We start from the raw sequence: 19,892 nt of genomic DNA, 5'->3' as shown, positions 1-19,892 counted from the left end.
CTGCACATGGACAATGTCTTGTCGAACTTGGACTCTTTCCCAAAGATTGTCGAGGATGATAGCATGTTTTTCTCCGTTCTTTTTAGCTAAATATCTGAAGTCCAGTCGGATTGAAATGAAACAACCTTGCAACAGTAATTTTCAAGGCCTGCTGTAGAGTTTCAATTGGATTTATGTCTGGACTTTTGACATCATACAGAACAAAACAGAGTTAGGTCAACACTGTATGTGTGGAATTATTTTTACTTTTTAAATTCCAAATAGTATTTTGGATGTTGTTAAAAAATAAAAAAAAAGGTTTCATTTTGGTTTCATCTGACTGGAGCAATTTCTTTCACATGTTTATAGTGTCCCAAACTCAAAGCATTAAGCGTTGTTATGGTTATCTTTTCTTCTTGCCACTCTTAAATAAAGGTCTATGACTAACCCTCTTTACGGATTATTTCAATAGACGGTTCTCCTGTCTGTTTTTCTTCATGCTCCCTTTACCTGATCTTACCTGAGGGCGATGGACTGAGCAGCTCTCTGGTAGATATTTAAATCTTTCAGTACTCTATTTTAAACTCGGGAACAACTTTGCTGCTCACCTGTCCGCTGTTTTCCTTTGTCTTTAATGTTGCTGTTTCTTCATTAATATTAATACTCACACGTACTTTGAGGCCTTCTCTGGAAACACTATATTCACACTTAGATGACACAAATGTAGATTTTGTTTAGATGTTGTCTGAAATGAATTCATCTAGTAGCATAAGAGTTACAACATGCTTGTCACAAAGCTCAGATTTTTTTTTTTTATTTATGAAAAAATAAGTTACTCTAAATCTTGTCGTTTCCTCCCGTTTTGTATCGCTTTGTTTTGTTGTTTTGAGGTGTGGTGGGCTGGTGAGTGTGGCAGAAAGACCAGTAGGAGGGGCTGCCTGTGGACTACACTCCAGCCCTCCAAGTCCCTATCTGTCGCACTCTGCACCTTCTGCACCAAAGACTCACCTTTCTTCTCGTCTGGGAACTTGCACTCTCTCATGGAGGGCAACGACACCACCCGCGGACTGCGGCTGCTCGCCTTGTTACTGGCATGTGGCGGGCTGCTGTCTGCGTTTAACTTGGACACCGAGGACGTCCTGAGGAGAGACGGGGACCCAGGCAGCCTGTTCGGATTCTCTCTCGCCATGCACCGGCAGCTTCACCCGGAGGACAAGAGAATGTAAGGAAACAATGTCTTGTCTTAGAGGGACACCATTGCTTGCGGCGTCCTACGAGTTTAAACTGCGTCTTTTTCTTCTTTTATTTAAAAATAACTCTTAGTATCCATGTAATTAAGACTTCACTGCAGATTAGACGGAAGTTAGTTTATTTTAGGTTCTTGAAGTGTCTTCAGGGCCAATGAACTCGTTTTAGAAACGAGCCTGGGAGCCAATTAAGTATCAACAGAGTGCTATAACGCAGTAATGTGAGCTCAGGTATGTGACAGGTTGTTAAAAGTTTTTTTTTCTTTTCGCCTGAATGTCTTTAAACCCGCCGCATTCCATCGTTAATGTAGCTCCTTCTGTACATTTGAGCACCTGTCGTGAGTTAAACACCAAGTATGCACTTGTTAATATTTCCCTAGGTTACTCATTATCAGTTTTTATTGGACTTCCTCCAAAGGTTTCCAATACGCTTGCGCATTACCCCTCTTCTGTCTTCTGATGTTGTGTTTAGATGAGGCCATTTAAAAAAAAAAAAAAGAGACTATAAGCATCTGCCTAGAGAAAATTTGAAGAGTTTTGAACAGTTATCCTGCATAATCACTCAAGTTTATTTGTGTAACACATTTCAGCAACAAGGGAGTTCAGAGTGGTTTACATCATAAAAAACGCAAAAGGTACAAAGTCATGAAACACATAATCAACAATCGAAGCATGAGATTTTGTTAAATTCAACTTGCTTTCAAATAGATGCTGGGTGTGACCAGAAATCACAACAGATAATCTATTTGATCTGGACCACAGTGAATATTGTATTTTATTTGTATGTTCAGTATCTGAGGAAAGCCTTCAAAGTTAGACTAAATGTGCTTCTAGTAAGGATTGAAAAACACTATTAATAGTCAAAGTGTGCTAATTGATATTATATATTTTAATTGTCAAGTTAATTTAATTTGTCTGTGAACAGAGATCTTCATTTGTTAATGTAATACATGCAGGTTTTGAACATTTCAGACAGACTGTATTTACAGAGAGTAGTACAAACCATGTCTGAATAATGCGTAAAATGCTTTTAGTCGTTGCTTTTAACGCAGAAATGATCAATACTCAGGCTTTTCCATCTGCTTTTTCAGAGTACAGCACCTCTCAAAACAGGACAAACCCCTGTAACAATGCCAAGTTTTTGTTGCTTGGACTGCTAAATTCTTCAAAAACATTTTCCGCATTTAATATGACACATATCCTGTATGCGTCAAATAAAAACTAACAAATCTGTTTGAAGGGAAGTGTAAAAAGTCGCAGAAACCCGGTTGCATAACTGTACACACCTTTAAAACAAATACGTTGCTGAAACGCCTTTTAATCCGACGGCATCATTCAGCTTTCTTGATTTCACAGTTGTCGTAAAATTCAAACTTCACTCTTTAAGGGCCGGCGTCCTGCAACTTTTATGTCTCTCTGCTTCAACACACCTGGCTTCAATATTAGCTCATTAACATAACTCTGTGAAGCTTGACTGCATGCTAGTGAGGCAGTTTAGACATTTAATTCACATGTGTATGACAAGGAATACATCTAAATGTTGCAGGGTTTTGCTTATGTGCATACAATGATCAGGTCTTCCAACCATTGTCCAGTTTGGACCCCGAAACCTTCAGGTATCTGCTAGAAAGCTGAAAGCGTTGAGAGGTTTCATTTTCGGCATCACAGTGAGTCTGAGTGTACGTCCAAATAATTGAAAGATGACTGCGGGCAAGAGATTTATCCTGATAATCTTAACAGATTAGGAAACTTTCTGCAAGGTAGAGTGAGCAAATAGTAGTGAGTCAAGATGTGACATGCTGATAGACTTTTACCTTGGATACAGTAGTTGGGTGAAAAGTTGCTTCAACAAAGTATTTATTTAAGGGTGGGAATGCTTTCATTTTAAGTTGTTTCTTCACACATTCCCACTAACAGATTTCTAAATTATTCGGCAGAACTGCACAGGATAAAAGTCAAATTAAAACCTTAAAATGAAAAAAAAAACAACAAAAAAAACTACCCTTTGTGGAAGTCCCAAATAAGAATCTACAAATCCAAAAATATGGATAAAATAGTAGCAAATCCGATGGCAACCTCAGGCAAATACAGTGCACCGTCATATTTTCTTACCTTGTTTGCACAACCTCAGGGAATACCACCTTGCTATTGTGGTAATATGAATATGTACAACAGAAAAATGCAAGTGACAAAGCAAACAAACAAAAAAAACCCCTCCAACTTTCAAGTACACAGGCCACACCCAGGCTGCCCCGCCCTGGTCAGTGAGCCGCATTGCTCCTATCAAAAACTGCCACTGTCTGAACAACAGGACAGATTTTCCCCCGGTGTAACTTCCTTTGACCTGTTTACATTCAGATGTGTCTAAAGCTCTCAAATTATCTCATGTCAAATGTATCATTTTTTATATTCTTTTACTGCAGCTTACCGAGCTGCAGTAAAAGAATTTAAACACAGATTATTCCATTTAAACACAGATTATTCCAATCTGTGTTTAAATGAAAGACACATGGTCACCAGCATGAGACCGAGCCCCCCCCCCCCTCCCCCCACACCCTTAAGGTTATAAAGTTAAATACTAAACCACTGAGCGCAGACGGATCCGCTAAATTGGAGAGAAACGAGCCAAACGTCGGCTTGTTCTGGCATCTCACGACGGTGTTTATTATTATTGTCTGGGACGAAAATCAATCTTGGAGTTTTGTCTGGTTCTCATAAGATTGTTTTTTTAAAAGAGCAGTATAACTATTGTTGTTTGCTAAACTGAAAATGCAACTATATGTCAGATTACTGTGGGTTGTTTTACTGAAATGGTGCATGGTGCTCATGTTACTGTTATAAAACTGTAATCTCTGATATGTGTCATTTTCTGTATCACTGTATGCTGCTTTAATGGTGCAATCGCATGTTGCAACTGAGCACTAATCATATTTAGCGACCTCTCACTGTGCTGCTTTGTGCATCCTAAACCTAAGAAGAGGAGAAAGATAGTTAAATTATGCTTACTGTTAATTTTTTTATTTTTATTTTCCCCCCTGAGTGTTCTTGGAGGTCTTTTGCAACAGCATGTATGCTTAAGTGTTGGCTTGTTTTACAGCTGGGTGTGCTTGGTGAGTCACAGCCCTTTCATTGCCTGTCATTCATAGCAGCGCTTGGTCACACTTATATCAATTCACGGTCTCTTATTTCCTGAAACGACGACTTTCATTTGTACCTTCAGGGTAGGAGGAAACCTGTATGGGTGCAGGGTGCTGTAAATATACGCACGTGTGTTTGATAATTAAAGGAAGAAAGAAGACGAGCAAGAAGCACGAAGCGCTCAGATAATGTGCCGTTAGACAGAGGAGAAAGCAACGCAGCCAGTTGGTGAAACTGGGAGGTACCGTGAATGTTTGTGCTGAGGTTAGCGTTATATGTGGAAGCATGTGGCTTGTGTATTTGATAAAGAAGAAGCACGAGCATCAGATTTAGGCCTCCGTCCCCGTGGCCTCCGGTTATTTAAGGTTATCTAACATCAAAGGGGAAGGAGCTGAAGGTAACTGCTTCAGGAATGTTGAAAAGGCTGTAAATCAGTTTGATATCTGGGCACCAAACCCAGCTATTATTCAGCCTGTCAAATCCAGCAAACTCAATGCAGACAGAGGGGAAAGTTGGGTAACTGTTGTCATGGATTTGCGGATCTGCAACCCATTTGGCAGTTCATAGAGAGCTACAGGATGCTGCTAAGCAACACACTCTGTCCAAGAAGGTAGAAAGTCAGCTGTTATGCAAACAGCATACCTCTTTCATTAGGACGTTTCTCCAGTGGGCACTGGAGCCAGTCTGTGCCCTGCTGCCGCCTCTGAAAGTAATCACTTTATCAGACGATACTTTCTAGTACATGCTTCTGCGTTTTTTTCAAGATTCAACGAGGTGTTTCGAAGCTCTGCTTTTGGTCCTTATTGACACGATAGCATCAAGCAATTGTGGATTTGTCTTGCTCACATCCATGGTAATGAAACTCCTGTTGCGCCACCTTTCAAAGGTGCTCTACTGAATTGAGATTTGGTTGAGGTGGAGGGGTAGTAAACTCACTGTCATGTAGGTATCAGTTTGTGATGATTAGAGCATTGTGTTATGGTGCATTAACATGGTGCAATCAGTGATTAGAAGATGAGCACACTGGTTAAAAAAACCTAAAGGTTCCCAACATACGCTAAAAAAAGGAAAAAAAAAATCTTTAAATCAAGTGCTTCACTGAAAATTTGCAACCAAGAATGAGGTTAAAGTTACAATTTAAAAACATAAAAATTCAAAATCAAAAATATACATAAAAAAAATTGAAAAACAAGTAAAATGTGGTAAAGTTATGACAGAAAAAGGCTACATTTCATGTTATATTCACCATTTTAAGCAAATGGATCCTCAGTTGTGACTCAAACATCTGGAAGTAGACTGTTCCACAATGTTGGTGCACAAAATGTAAAAGAATGAAATGTAAAAAAAAAAAAAAAAAAACAGCCTGAAATGTTTTTTCTACGGTATGCGATTTGCTAAAACCAGCTGCCACACAGACAGTTCATTCCTGCAGGCTGCCTCTTTGATGGACACGATGATCACCTTACAGACTGAACAGTCATCTATTCCTCTGTCAAACAAAATAAGCACATTTTTATGGCCACAGTCGACATTTTTCACTTTTTAACATAAAAAATGGCTGTACATACATATGCATACTAATACTTTATCCTTCATTTTATTTCCTCTCAGTCTTGGGCAAAGAAGCTGATTCTGATTCTCGTAATGTTGATGTGTAAATGGATGGAGTGGCTGCTGTGGGATTGGCTGTTTCCCTGTTAACAAGGGCGCCTCATAAAGTGGCTGGTTAGGGTTTGTGTGTGTCAGGCCTGCTTTCACTTGGGCCCAAACACACTCCTCCTGTGGTCAAAGCCTGCCTCTCAGGGCTGCCTCTGCTGGTGGTAAATGATAAGCAACTGAGTGGCTGTCATTGGAGCAGTGGGTCAGTTTTATCACATCTTGTCAGCACTTCAACCCTTTGTCTCGAAGCCTTGTGTGCTGATGAAGATGCAACGTGTCTGTTGGCATCAGCCTCCGTTCCTTTTCATAAGTTATTGTTCTGAATTATGCAATGACATATAAAACAATTACATGTTTATGAAGTAATTTGTGACTGTAGCTGTTTTTAATTTGCATAATAATGCAGCTGAAGCTTGGGAGATTTTTAAGAATATGTTGAGTCATTTTTGACATACCAAACGTAATAAACAAGATTCCTGCCCATGCAGAAATAAAGTTTCTACAGCTGCTAATACCATTATTGGAAAAACTACACTCCATCTTTCATTGGCTTATAGAACCATCTTTAGCAGGAATTACAAGTGGTTATTCCATATGACTTAATGATTCTCACACATTGCTGTGGGTAGTTGTTGCCCAGCATTGCTTCAGTTTCTTGTGGCTTGCGGGCATTTGTTTTCGCACAGCTCTCTTGAGGCCCTGCCACATCTTTTCAATCAGGTTGAAGTCTGGACTTTGACTGAGATGTTGCAACATGTCATTTTACGCCCTCCCCCAAACTTTGTGTTGTCAATTTGCTGCTGTGTTTGGGATCACGATGTAAAGGAATTAAAGTTTGATTTTTGCCATTGTGAGGTTCCCAGGTTCTGTGGCTGCTAAGTTATAATCTTCAATCTCTACTTTGGTGGATCCTGTTTTGGATGTCTTATGATTCATTCACAGGCAGCCATGCAAATCTAAGTTGCGCTGCCATAGATTTTCAGAAAGAAACAGCTCTCCATTTTGACCTTTTCTTCTACTAACATGTATCTAATCTGACACTTTTCCCATTAATTATTCTCCCCTCCCAGGTAGACACCGTCTGTCGTCCCACATCTCTCAGATTGTCCAGGATAATTCCTGTTTGTTTACTCAATGTGTAGAATTGTCTCCAGCCTCTGTGATATCAAATTTCAAGTCTCACACAGTTCCTGCTTCCAATTCAGAAAAATGTTTGATTGGACACATGATGGGTGGATGAGGACACAAATTATAGTTGTGTGGTTCTGACACAAGGCCAAACCCATCCAGTGGTGAGAAATGGGATAAACATTGTACACTTGTCTGTTTTGCAAAAAAAAAAAAGAAGTATGTTCCTACATGCAGTCGCTTATCTGCTGCCTAGTCTTACAAAATTAACAAATCCTAAAATGTATATTTAAATATACAAAGGGACTGTTAACAGAATGTGAAGGATTCCCTAAAAGGATTTATTGTTTTTGCTAACTCTTCTGAGTGTTCGGTATGTTCGCATTTATCATAATTTATGCTCTCTGAAATGTAGATAAATAGTTTAATATCTCCCAGACTGAAAAGTAGACAAGTTAGGTCTGTGTTGCAAACATGCTAATCGCATTTGGTGGGTCGCTGCTCTACTGTACAGCCATTCTCAGCAGATTCTCTGAGGATGCATTGTTTTCCAGCTAAAAACAGTTTATTTGATTTAATCTAATGAAGACAGTCTGGTGCACAGACTGTATGCTTAACTTCAAAGATCATTTGAAGGGTGACGAATATGTGTCCATAGACTGAGAGTTGTTCATTAAGCATGTGATTTGTGTATTTGATACAGATATTGTTAGCTGCAAGGAGACATGGTCCAGTATTGCGTTATGGTAATAATTTTCCAAGCAGTTTTTCTGTTTGTGGAGATCCGACTGTATATCTAGTCAGATGAAATGTCAAAAGGACTATAAAGTATGTTTCGCTATCAATTATACCATTATTGCAATAATTATTACAAAATAACGCTCAAAAAATGGTACCACTTTATCACCCTGGTAATGATAGTTGGATCAGGTATTAAATGCTATTAAAAAAAACTTACAGTTTTTTAAATAGCATTGGTAAAAGCAGAATAAGTTTGTGAAGTCTACTTTGTAATTGTAACAATTATTACTTTTTGTTATTGTGGCCTTCGTGAAGTGACACTGGAAGTCCAACAAGCTGAAGCTACCATAATAAGAGAGTTGCGTGGTGCTCCTCTAGTTTTAATATTGCTCATGAAATGTTTTTAATTATTTGTTTCTCTTGCAAGTGGGGGAAGATTGCAGTATTTTTTTCTGGCACCTGGTCAGTAGTGTGTAGAAACATCTGCATTATCTGTGCATCTGGTGATTTTCTAGCATCTCATTAAAATCACTTGAAGTAATATCAGGACTTGCAGCTATTTAAAGCCAAAGTACACTGTATTTGACTGTTTTTGTAGTCATGAGTGGGACAATTTTCCATACAAAGAATTGTATGTGTGCATGTGAAATCTTCTACACAGTAGAAACCCTGATTCAGCCATCCACAGGAGAGCACTCTCACTCATTTGTTTCTTTTCCTGACTACCATTTGACACATGGAAGAGGGGAATGCAAGAGACTGCTTTGCACTTATAAAAATAATAAACTGTATTCACGCTTGTGTGTTTATTGCAGACTACTGGTTGGAGCGCCACAAGCCAAAGCACTGAATGGTCAAAAATCTAATGTGACAGGAGGAATCTACAAATGTGAAATGAGCTCCAACTCTGATGCGTGCTCAAGAGTTGTCTTTGATAATAACGGTAAGATAAGGCTTTACACACACGTAGGGAATTATAAATACAGTCGGTTGATCATTAAATGCGTAAAAAATGTTAATAGTCTCCTTAATATATGTTGGTACATTACTTTTCTCTCCCAAATCAATAAAATGAGTAAATTCACTTTGTCAATAAGCCCTCGTTTCGCTCACTGATTTATAGTTTTTTGAGAATCACCCTTTGAAATTTTTAAAAATAATTACCCTAATATCTTCATGCTTTTATTGCATTACATTTTAGGGGTTGTAAAATAAACCAATTTTAATCATAAACTGTACTTGACTCACAAGCTCAGTCTGTGGAATCAACACATCAAAAGATATCCCACTTTTGGATTTGCTTTGTTATAAACTTTTTGTCCATCTCTCGTCTTTTTTCTCTCTTTTCATAGAGGATTCAGAAAATGAAAACAAAGAGAACCAGTGGATGGGGGTGACAGTCAGCAGTCAAGGACCAGGAGGCAAAGTTTTAGTAAGTATCTCATTTCGTCATCACACTAGACCACACTGAGATAAACCAACTTAACACACACACACACACGCATACACATGCACACACACGCACACACGCAAAAACACACTTCTTAAAGACAACAACTTATCCGTCCTCATTTCTAACCCCTCTCCCTGGCAGACTTGCGCCCATCGCTACAAGCGGCAGAGAAACGTCAACTCTCCTCATGAATCTCGCGACATCATTGGCCGTTGCTATGTGCTGAGTCAGGACCTAACTATCGATCCCAGTTCAAGTGAAGATGGCGGAAGCTGGCATTTCTGCAACAACCGGAACAGAGGCCACGAAAGGTTCGGCTCCTGCCAGCAGGGCCTCTCTGCTACATTCGACAAGGACTTCCACTACTTCATCTTCGGGGCTCCTGGAGCTTACAACTGGAAAGGTAGCTCACATTTATGTCATACTTTTTCTTGAAGCTCGGTTTTATTGACAGATGAATTTGCTACTCACTTAAATGCTGTGCCATATGTTTGACATTATGATTCATAAAAAAGCGCTTAGATAGAGAAATAGATAGAATTTGACAAATTTTGATTGCAAGTAAGATCATCTTTTTCTGCTTTTCTTCGTCCGCCCCCTGCTTTAAGGCGTGGTACGATTGGAACAAAAGAACGACACCTTAATAGACATGGGCATCTATGACGATGGACCATTTGAGGCAGGAGATGAGACTGAGAAGAAGCCTGATCTGGTTCCCGCTCCTCCCAACAGCTACATGGGTAAAATACGCAGTTATATTTACACCTATGTAACTTTTCCACATTTTCCCATGTTTCAACCAGACACTTTTATGGATTTTTTTTTTAGATCCAGGAGTATCCTGTCCTTGGTCTATCACATTACCTGCTAATAAAATAGATTAATATAATTTTTTTAAAATGGCTGTGTTGGGACAAAATGTGAAAGATGAAAAGGCAGCAGTATGAATAATGCAATATGATGCTGCAGCAACACCAAATATGTCAATGTTACCAACTTACTTCCCTCTCATGTGAATTATTTCATAAACTGGTTGTTTTAGGTTTCTCTCTGGACTCTGGAAAAGCTTTGACCAACAAGGGTCAGCTGACGGTGGTGGCAGGAGCTCCCAGAGCTTATTTCAGTGGAGCAGTGATTCTGCTAAAGAAAGGTGGGGAATTAAGCAGGATCCTTGAAAAGGAGTACATCCTTAAAGGCGAGGGCCTGGCCTCCTCCTTTGGATACGACCTGACTGTGCTGGATCTCAACGGGGATGGGTAAGAGTGCAGAGTTAATCAACACATCCTTAACGTCTGCTCTCACTGTCCACAATTTCACTGTACTCCTCTGAGTCTGTGATCTTCTTCTTCGTTAGCTGGGACGACATAGTTGTTGGAGCCCCTCAGTACTTTGAGAAGGACTCGGAGATTGGAGGAGCTGTCTACGTTTACATCAACAAGGCTGGAAATTGGAACAAAGTCACACCAACAAGAATAGATGGACCCGCAGTTTCTATGTTTGGCCTCGCCGTGGAGAACCTTGGCGACATCAACCAGGACGGCTACCATGGTAAGGAGGCATTATTTGTGTGTGTGTGTGCGTGCGTGCGTGCGTGCGTGCGTGTGCGTGTGTGAGACGTTGAAGCTTACTGCCCTGCTGTCAGATTTTGCAGTGGGAGCTCCTCATGAAGACAGCGGTGCAGGCAAAGTTTACATTTACCATGGATCAGCCAGAGGAGAAATCACAGACAAGGCATCACAGGTACGTAAAATAGTGCAACGTATTTCGTAGCAGAAGCAGCCAAAGTACTGCACAGAATTATAAACGGTAAACTCACAAAATCAAAAAATAGGAAAAACACAGAGATGAGTTAAAAATGTCTGGCCTGAGCAGAGGTCAGACATTACTAGTTATCAACACCATCATATTTCAGATGATATTTGTTAAAAATAGTGTTTTTATCGTGACAAAATCTAACCAACATTTATTGTATCTTTATCTAAGATTGTTTTACTGTCGTTATAAGTTTACATGACGCAGTCAAATAAGTAACACTTACAAAACAAGACAGTGAACAGCACCGTGAATTTTTTAATCCATGATGTCAGTCTGTTCTTTCTGTGTTTTGGGTTTCGATCTGTTTGATTCAAGTGACTCTTGAGACTATTGAAAATGTGTTCAGCTTATTTGTCAGCATGTCCACATCAGTGTTTTTTTTTTTTACATTAAATTCTTAACAAGACACATCTGATTTGTTTCGCATTTTAAAACATATTATTTTTTCCATGTTTTAATGCTGAATTACCGACTTTGCTGTTGCCGTTCAACCTACCGTCGTGTCTTTAGTCTTCAAAACAACGTAGTTAGTATTTTGTTTCCATTGGACACCAAGTGCAGATGTCTTTTTATCCAGTAGGCAGCCCATTTATTAACAAAGCTTGTGTTTTAGGTTTTGTCCAGCAAGTCTGCTGGAGTGAGGCAGTTTGGCTATTCATTAGCAGGCAACATGGACCTGGACAAGAACTCGTATCCAGACCTGGCCGTTGGATCCCTCTCAGACTCTGTCTTTGTCTACAGGTGAGAAAGTCAAAGCTGATACACTGATGGACTGCCGCTTAGTGTATTTGCTCAGATTGTTTGTTGTTTCTTCACAGAGCCAGACCGGTTGTAAACATCCAGAAGAAAATTACATTTTCACCAAGTAGAATCAACCTCAGCCAGAAGAACTGTGGCAACACTTTCTGGTACGGCTGACTTGTTTGTCTCTCCTTCAGTCTGTGGAGGAACTTTACTTACCGCAAACCCCATTTCTTGAAAAGAAAAAAGAAAAATAAAGGTTGCTTGTTTTGAACAAAAGCTTCATTTTTCTTTATCTACTAAAACAAGGACATCTCTCTCCCTAGTGAGTATGATACACAATTTGGGGTTCATGAAAATCAGATGGTAAAACAGAGAATCCCCATTTCTATTTTTCTTTACAAGTAGAATAAATTATTTCCAAATGACAGCAAAGTTTTTTTTATAGAATCTGTAAACTGGTGAGTCTTCATGTGTAGCTTGAAAACATTTCAGGAATCTCCCAGAAGGAGAGATATGTTTTTCATCTACTGGCTGTCTGGACAAAAATAAAGAGAAGAGGAAATTATCCATGAATGTGCTTTTCATGCCAGACTCTCCTACTGTCACCTGTCAACAACTAATCTGTTGATTGTGAAAAATACCTTTGGGCCTGGGGTTCAAACTAGGTTTTAACTATTATGCTTTTTTATTCTTTTAAATCTTAAAAAAACAATGTGCTTGCCAGATGTTTGCTGGTTCTGATTGTGGTTTAACTTTTCTGTGTCTACAGCTTGAAAGTAAAGACGTGTTTCACCTACACTGCTAACCCAAGCAGTTATGCTCCAAGACTAAGTAAGCTGACAAATATTGATGCAGCTTTGAGCAAAACTGTATTATGTTTTTGTGTTTTCTTTTAACAAACAACAAAACCCTGAAACCAAACTTATAGTCATTTGTTGATTTATCTTGCGCTCTGTACCCTCTCTCCTGTCCTGTAAAGCGGTGGGTTACTCTCTCGAGGCGGATGCTGACCGGAGGAAAACCAATCTTTTACCGAGAGCAATCTTCACAGAGCCTTCTGACTCTGATAGTGACTATATATACAAAGGGACCATTACCATGGACACAAAAGGAAGGGAACAATGTTTTACACGTCAACTTGCTATACAGGTAGGTTTACTTTCGGATTTGTGATAAAATACGTCCTGGATTGGAAATCACTTTGCGTTATGTTTCTCTCCCGCAGGAAAATATTAAAGACAAGCTGCGTGCAATCCCCATTGATGTTTCTGTGAATATTCAAGACGCTCAACGTAAACGCAGGCAGACCCAAGCTCCTCAGCTTTCACCCGCCCTTGACGCCAACGATGCCCAGCCAACTAGAAAGAAGGTGTTTTTCTACAGAAACCCGTCGTGTGAAGTGAATTAATCGAATGTGTCTGTAACGTTGCACTTTAACTGTGACCCGTTTGCAGGTGGAATTTATTAAAGAGGGATGTGGCAACGATAATGTGTGTCAGAGCAACCTCATGATAGAATATCGCTACGTCTACAGAACGACTGATGTAGATGAATTCACTCCTTTGAACATGTAAGCGGATATTCCCTCTTGTTTTTCACGTTGTCTGATTGTTCTAGTGGCTTTCTGGTAACAACCCTAACGCCAGAGAGAGACAATACAGTGCAATCGATGGAACTGTGTACGTCACAAGGTCATCAGGACATATATTCAAAAAGGACTTTGTTTTAAAGGGAGAATGGCGTGCCAGTGTTCTCATTCACCAGCCAAAAACACATTGCCCTAGAGGTGACGGTGACCAATCCACATGGAGACGACGCATACGAAGCTTCTGTGACTGCTAACTTCCCCAGTTCATTGACCTATTCTGCTTACCGTGTCTCACCAGAGGTGTTGCATGCTCTCTTAGCACTTTCTGTGTCATACAACACCAGGGTCCCGGTTTCTGGTTCTCAGTGTGCTTTATTACCAATTGCAGAAGCTGCAAATCACCTGCATAGCAAATAAAAACGGATCTATGGCTGACTGTGAGCTTGGGAACCCGTTCAAACGTGACTCCGAGGTAAGACGTTGTGTTTAAATAACTTTTTAATTTCTTTTAAGCGCATCGGAAACTCTTTAACATGCCATATTTGATGTGTGTGTTTGTAGACGACATTCTACCTTATTTTGGGTACAGCGGGCATCTCAGCCAGCACTTCTGAACTGGAGGTCGAACTTGTGCTAAAAACGTAAATACCCGATTCTGCCTCTCACCAAATGTTGAACGTCTCTGACTTCGCTTCCTTATTCAGCAGTTCGCAAAAATCTGATGTTCAGTTGACCAGTGTGTGAACTTTTACAGGACGAGTAACCAGGATAACCTAATGCCCGTGAAAGCAAAGGCTAAGGTGGCCATTGTGTTGCAGATGTCCTTGTCGGGGTAAGGATTTTTGATGTACCGAGTCAGGCTACTTGTACCGAGTCAGGCTACTAACTGTACGTCGACATCCCCACCAGACAAGTCCAGCCGTCTCAGGTTTACTTCAGTGGGAACGTCAGAGGTGAGATGGCCATGAAGACCGAAAGCGACGTCGGCAGCGCAGTCGCGTTCCAGTTCAGGGTGAGTGCAGAGAAGCTGCTTCTCACACACGCTGTGTACACAATCTGTATTTGTATCAAATTGACTTCGTAAGCTGACATTCTTTTTTGACTGGATTGGAGAGTAACGCTTTCATCAACCAATCACAGATAGTCAACTTGGGAAAGAGACTGACAGAGCTCGGAACTGCCACCCTCCAAATAGAGTGGCCAAAGTCTACGAAGTATGAAAAATGGCTGCTCTACCTGATGAAGATCAGCTCCACGGGAGTGGAGCGAATACAATGCACGCCCAACGAAGAGAACCTTCTGAACTTGGTGAGTAAATATATTCAGATATTTAGTATTCGTACGCTTAAATATTTTATGTTACCATTGTAAGCTTGACAAACGTTTAGAAAGTAGTGCATAGTTGGTAAAGTGAAAGGAAACCGTCTTCCCACATAGTTCCTGTTCCCTCCATCTGCCATTGCAGCAAATAGGAATCAAACAAACCTCTAACCGTACAGATAAAACGAAACTGCACACTGGTACTCTATTGATTAATTAAAAGACTTCTAGAGGAAACTAATTTGATCAGTTTTCAAGGAGCACTGAATACATTCTCATGCGACCCAGGTATTTTTAAAATGTGCAGAAAACTGATTGATCTCCTGCTTCGCTTTAAGGAGCCAGTTAAAACCAGAAAGAGGAGAGCAGCAGAAATCACAGGGGAAAGGACGGATTACGCTTTTTCACGCCTAGATCACAACAAGGAAACTTTGGTAACGAGACACAGACAGTTTTTCCTCCACAAGTTAAGAGTGAAAGCTTCAATTATAACTCTGCTCTGTGTGTGTACAGTCATGTGACGGCACAGCAAAATGTGTGACCATCAGATGCGCTCTGGGGGGCCTGGACAGGAACGCACTCATCACTCTGAACTCCCGACTGTGGAATAGCACCTTTATAGAGGTAACCAGGATGGACCGTTCTAACTCAACGTCTTCACGTTGGTTTGAGATGAGCTGCAACATAAATACTTCTTGAAAAAAAACAAAAAACATAGTTACAATTAACTTGTGTTATTTAACAAACTTAGTTGATGGTTGTAGATTTGTGTTATTGCACAAGCAAAGAGTGCTAGGTTGACATACCAAACATACCAACATAAGAAAATGTGACATGACCAAACTGAATTTAAATGTGCTTCTTTCATTAAAAGATTTCAAAGTCAAACTATTATAGTTTTCACACAAAACACCATGTTTACTTTAAGTCACATTGTAGTCATATGAAGTTTTCATGGACTGTGAAGACAATGACTGAATTAAAGAAACGTTTCTGTGTTAAATTATCTTGGAAATGTGTTTTTCAAACAAACACAGGATTGAAGTCAGTGTTTCCCCCTCTTTTCTCTCGAAACAGGACTATCCCAAGTTCCACCATGTGGAGGTGGTGGTAAAGGCCTCTCTCCACGTTGGCAGCGCGACGACAAATACTATGCTGAAGAACCCCGAGACAACAGTACAAACATGTTTTATGATACATGCAATAAAACAACCAGGAACATTATTTAGTTTTCTTTTATTGCATTACATTCAGTTTTCCATAAAACGTCTAAAATACTGTTAAAAAACCCATATGAATACGTATTTTACCATGTTTATACGGCACAATTCTGGCAACCACAGCTGCCGGTCCTTTCTCGTTAATTAGAGATGTGATATATTTTATTTTATTTTTATTTTTTTTTGCAGTGTATAGTGAAATATTTTTGAAGGGTCAAGAACTCTCCGCTCTTGGATCGTCGATTGCAAACCGCTCCGCAGTTAAATAAGATTTTACTAATATTTTGCTAATATATCCGAAACAAAGAACTAAATGTCAGATGTATCACAAGTTTTCGTCAATTGGTTTAATATGAGCGGAGTAGAAGACGACAAGTGAATATTACATGCAATACGTAAGATTGTTAGAAAGCATAGAACAGTGAGTGTAATGTTTTAAAGAGTATCTGCTGCTTCGCCTAGATAACCTACTATTACTAAAATAACACTGATGTTTTTTGGTTTTTTTTTTTTTTTTCCATTTATTTGTTTTGTTTTGGTTTCCAGGTGAAACTGACCGTGTTTCCTGAGAGGCGTTCTGCTCAGTACGGAGGAGTGCCATGGTGGATCATTGTGCTGTCCATCCTACTCGGCCTCTTGCTGTTGGCTTTGCTGGCTTTCCTTCTTTGGAAGGTAAAAGTGAGCTACGGTTCACGCTGTCCTAACTCGTATTAAACACATTCTGCACATGTACGTGTGTGATTTGAATGCTCTACACTTGTTGCACTGCTAACACCACGAGCAGAGCGACTGCAGGTAAAGTGATCAAACACGTTTCTAACGATTTGCCTCTCTCCAGTGTGGAGTCTTTGAGAAAAAGAATAAAGAGGACCCATCAGAAAAAGAGAAGCTGACATCAAATGCATAAAAAGTGAGAGGGTAACATATTGGATCTGTCAGATATTCAACTTTTTCCATCCTGCTCCGTCTTGCTGTAAAAGCGCTTCTTTCCAGTAAATGAGGCAGTGGGCAATTCTGGCTCTGCGAAAGATATACTAATATAGGCGCTGAATCACAGTGTCTGCAAAATAAATTATGCAAATAAGGTCTTCACACATGGTAATATGTGTATGGTTTTACTTGCATGGCCAAGGTGATGGCTGACACGCAACAACTGGGTTACCTATTGCTTTAAAGATTATCTCCACTCACTGATCTTTTCTATTTTTCCTCATTTTGTTGCCTCTGAAGATGCAGTCACTTGGTCTGCAGGTGTTTTTTGCTCTCTGTCTGAAATAACAGTGCTATTTAAATAGATCCCTTCTCCAGAAGTAGGCACAGTCAAATCAACATACTTCTTAGTTGATTAACTTAATTATGCTGTGCAGCAATCTGCATCTGCTTTGCTGTCTCTGGAGGTTGTCAAAACGTATTTCTTACAAATAATTTCACGATATTCTTCTATTTGTCCGCAGTGCGGCTTTTTTAATCGTGCCAAATACGAGGACAAGGTTCCCAGTTACAGCGCTGTTCGGATCAGACGGGAGGAGAGAGCGGTACATTCTGCAAAAGACAATTGGGGCAACTTGGAAACGAAGCCATGGATGACGACATGGCATGACAAGGAACACTATTCCTAACAACAACAAAAATCTATCACCTATTGATGGATCAGCAGAGTCCCATTTTTTTTTGCTGCCCCTGCCTTTGCACATTGAGGACTTGTAATGTTGAGATAGAAAACTAAATCATTTGAAAAATAAGTCTCAAGGACTGAATCAAACACTGTCGTTAAGGGACCTCGATGTTCTTAAGCTAAATGTATGAGATGGACTTTCTCAAAAGCTGCCTCTTAAGCATTTTGAGCTTATTCGGTTCATTCAGTGACGCCTAGAAATAATGGAAGTTATAAACTTTTATCATAGTGTTTTGTACATTTGAATGACTTGAACTGTTTGTATTTATTCTTGCATGGAATATTTTGGTTTTTGTTTGAAGAGGTATGCAAGGTATGCTCCCAAAAGATAACACAAAAATAATAATTTCTGTATATATACCCCCTCACCTCAGTCCTCTAAGTCTGTCCCAGTGGTTGGCCTGTTTCCTCTGCCTCTGTTTGTACATATTCTGTATCTTGAGTGCAAGCTGACAACTGTAACCAGGCCACAACAAAAACCATGGCGCCATGGAAAGTGTGACAGGGACTTAAATGTCTTTTTGTTTTTTTAATAAATACTTTTAACTACTTTACAGCTTTTTTTTTCTTGCTCAGTTGTGTTCAAAATTATTGTAGCTCACAATATCCACGATGGGAAGCTTAGAAATATGTTTTCGCTTCAGATGCGAGATCAAACGGGAAAATTTGTCCAGTGAGGAGAAAAAAAAAGATCAGCAGTTTGAACAACTGACCGCCTACCGACATATTGAAATGGTTACTATGTTAACACCAGTCTTCCTGTAATTGGCCAAAGGTTTTTTTTTTTAACAAAGGCCTCTTGTAATAAAAAAAAACAAAACATAAAACCCTGATTGCGAGCACTCAGGTTAGTAACAAGACAAAAAATATTGGTTTGCTGAGGAGGAGCAGCATGTCCTAACCTAATAAACTGGCCAGGGACTGTATATCAGATATGCCTGACATGGTTATATATTTAATGTTTACTAAAACTTTTATAATTTGTCTTTGCAGAGAAATGATAAAGGCAAATGATGGTGTTAACACTTGTCTTTGTGGACAAATGGTAAACACTACATTGGGAGACCTGGAAATGTTGGAAGGTTGAATAAGGTTGAGGAATGCATGAACTTGTCAGAGCGCATGGTGATTACTATGAAAGTGAGAATATTATGACGGGTAAAAACAGGTCTGAGCATCTGAGATCTTGTTTCTCTTGAGAGGTAACGTCTGGATGCAGTGGAAGTTGCCAAACAAAAAAAACAAAAAAAAAAGGGTTTGACAAAAATGTAAAAACAGATTTTTGTTACAAAACCCACCCAAAGTCCAAAGTAAACTGGTAGATTTAAACTGGAAATACAGGAACATGATGGGCATACTGCAAAGAAGCATCAACTCATAGACACGTGTATGCATGTTAATGAATCATTGCTGTAGTTCCGTAAAAACTAAGATCAGGCATTTCTTATGACTTTAAAACTGACTGAAGAATGTGTTTTACCATGCAGGACACTGTGCTTCACTCACATGTCTCTATCCTCCAGTGCTGGACCTGCAGCTTTAAAAACAAAACTGGCCGAGGTGCAGGCGAGTCCAGGCGCAGCCTCTTCAACTCCCGTGTGTCTGTGTCAGAGAACTGGCTTCACATCATATTACTGCTCTTCTTCAGCACCTCGGGGCTTGTTTCTTTTTGTTTTTAGCTACAGAACAACCAGTACACAGAACAGTACACATGGCACAACTCTTCACTTTAGTAAGATCTCATTTAATACAAATATTTATCTGCAGGTAGGACATAGTTTAGGAGTACAATAATGTGCTTTTTGGGAAAACCTCAAACTGAAATTCAGAATATTTTTTTCAGAAATATTCTGAAACAAAAAACCCAATGATAAATAGAGGAGACAGCTTGCAAATATAAAGTACATCACAAAATATTCATAACTTACTTTATTACATTACACCCCCAGATTTTCTTTTCTTTTTAAGGGATAGACCAGTATGACAGCAAAGAGGCCCTGAGCTGTGGACAGCACAGATTTATTGACCATAAATCTGACCTCTACGTAAAAGTGGCAAGAAGAAAGAAAAACGCTGTTGAACGAATGCCATGAAATCCCAGTTAAGATTCACCACCACAAAACTCACAAATTTGTAACTTTCTGGCCTTGTGAATTAATTCCTGGTGTAATGTAAAACTTACATT

General features: G+C 39.6%; 1 protein-coding gene across 2 annotated transcripts; it reads left to right on the top strand.

Annotated features, from left to right (window-relative positions):
- Positions 1 to 915: 915 nt before the first annotated feature.
- On the top strand, positions 916 to 18,261 carry LOC106934103 (integrin alpha-6). Of its 2 annotated transcripts, XM_015013789.2 has the most exons (26): positions 917 to 1,201; positions 8,708 to 8,835; positions 9,245 to 9,324; positions 9,487 to 9,748; positions 9,954 to 10,085; positions 10,388 to 10,601; positions 10,700 to 10,893; positions 10,988 to 11,085; positions 11,774 to 11,901; positions 11,979 to 12,068; positions 12,674 to 12,735; positions 12,884 to 13,053; positions 13,130 to 13,273; positions 13,359 to 13,474; positions 13,636 to 13,792; positions 13,881 to 13,964; positions 14,054 to 14,133; positions 14,247 to 14,324; positions 14,402 to 14,504; positions 14,633 to 14,800; positions 15,151 to 15,246; positions 15,326 to 15,436; positions 15,890 to 15,988; positions 16,579 to 16,704; positions 16,871 to 16,942; positions 17,487 to 17,623. In XM_015013789.2, exons 1-25 carry the CDS (start codon positions 1,020 to 1,022, stop codon positions 16,937 to 16,939), a joined length of 3,171 nt encoding a protein of 1,056 aa, XP_014869275.2. In that variant the 5' UTR covers positions 917 to 1,019; the 3' UTR covers positions 16,940 to 16,942; positions 17,487 to 17,623. The 2 variants fall into 2 exon arrangements, with proteins under 2 accessions (XP_014869274.2, XP_014869275.2); XM_015013788.2 differs by lacking the exon at positions 16,871 to 16,942 and having other exon boundaries at positions 916 to 1,201; positions 17,487 to 18,261.
- The last annotated feature ends 1,631 nt before the right edge of the window (positions 18,262 to 19,892 follow it).

This window comes from Poecilia mexicana, unplaced genomic scaffold, assembly GCF_051168715.1.
Source record: "Poecilia mexicana isolate PSO_F unplaced genomic scaffold, ASM5116871v1 scaffold_17, whole genome shotgun sequence".
In the NCBI taxonomy this organism is placed as follows: domain Eukaryota; kingdom Metazoa; phylum Chordata; class Actinopteri; order Cyprinodontiformes; family Poeciliidae; genus Poecilia; species Poecilia mexicana.
The sequence above is the reverse complement of the archived record's forward strand: the minus strand, read 5'-3'. Positions and strand labels throughout refer to the sequence as shown.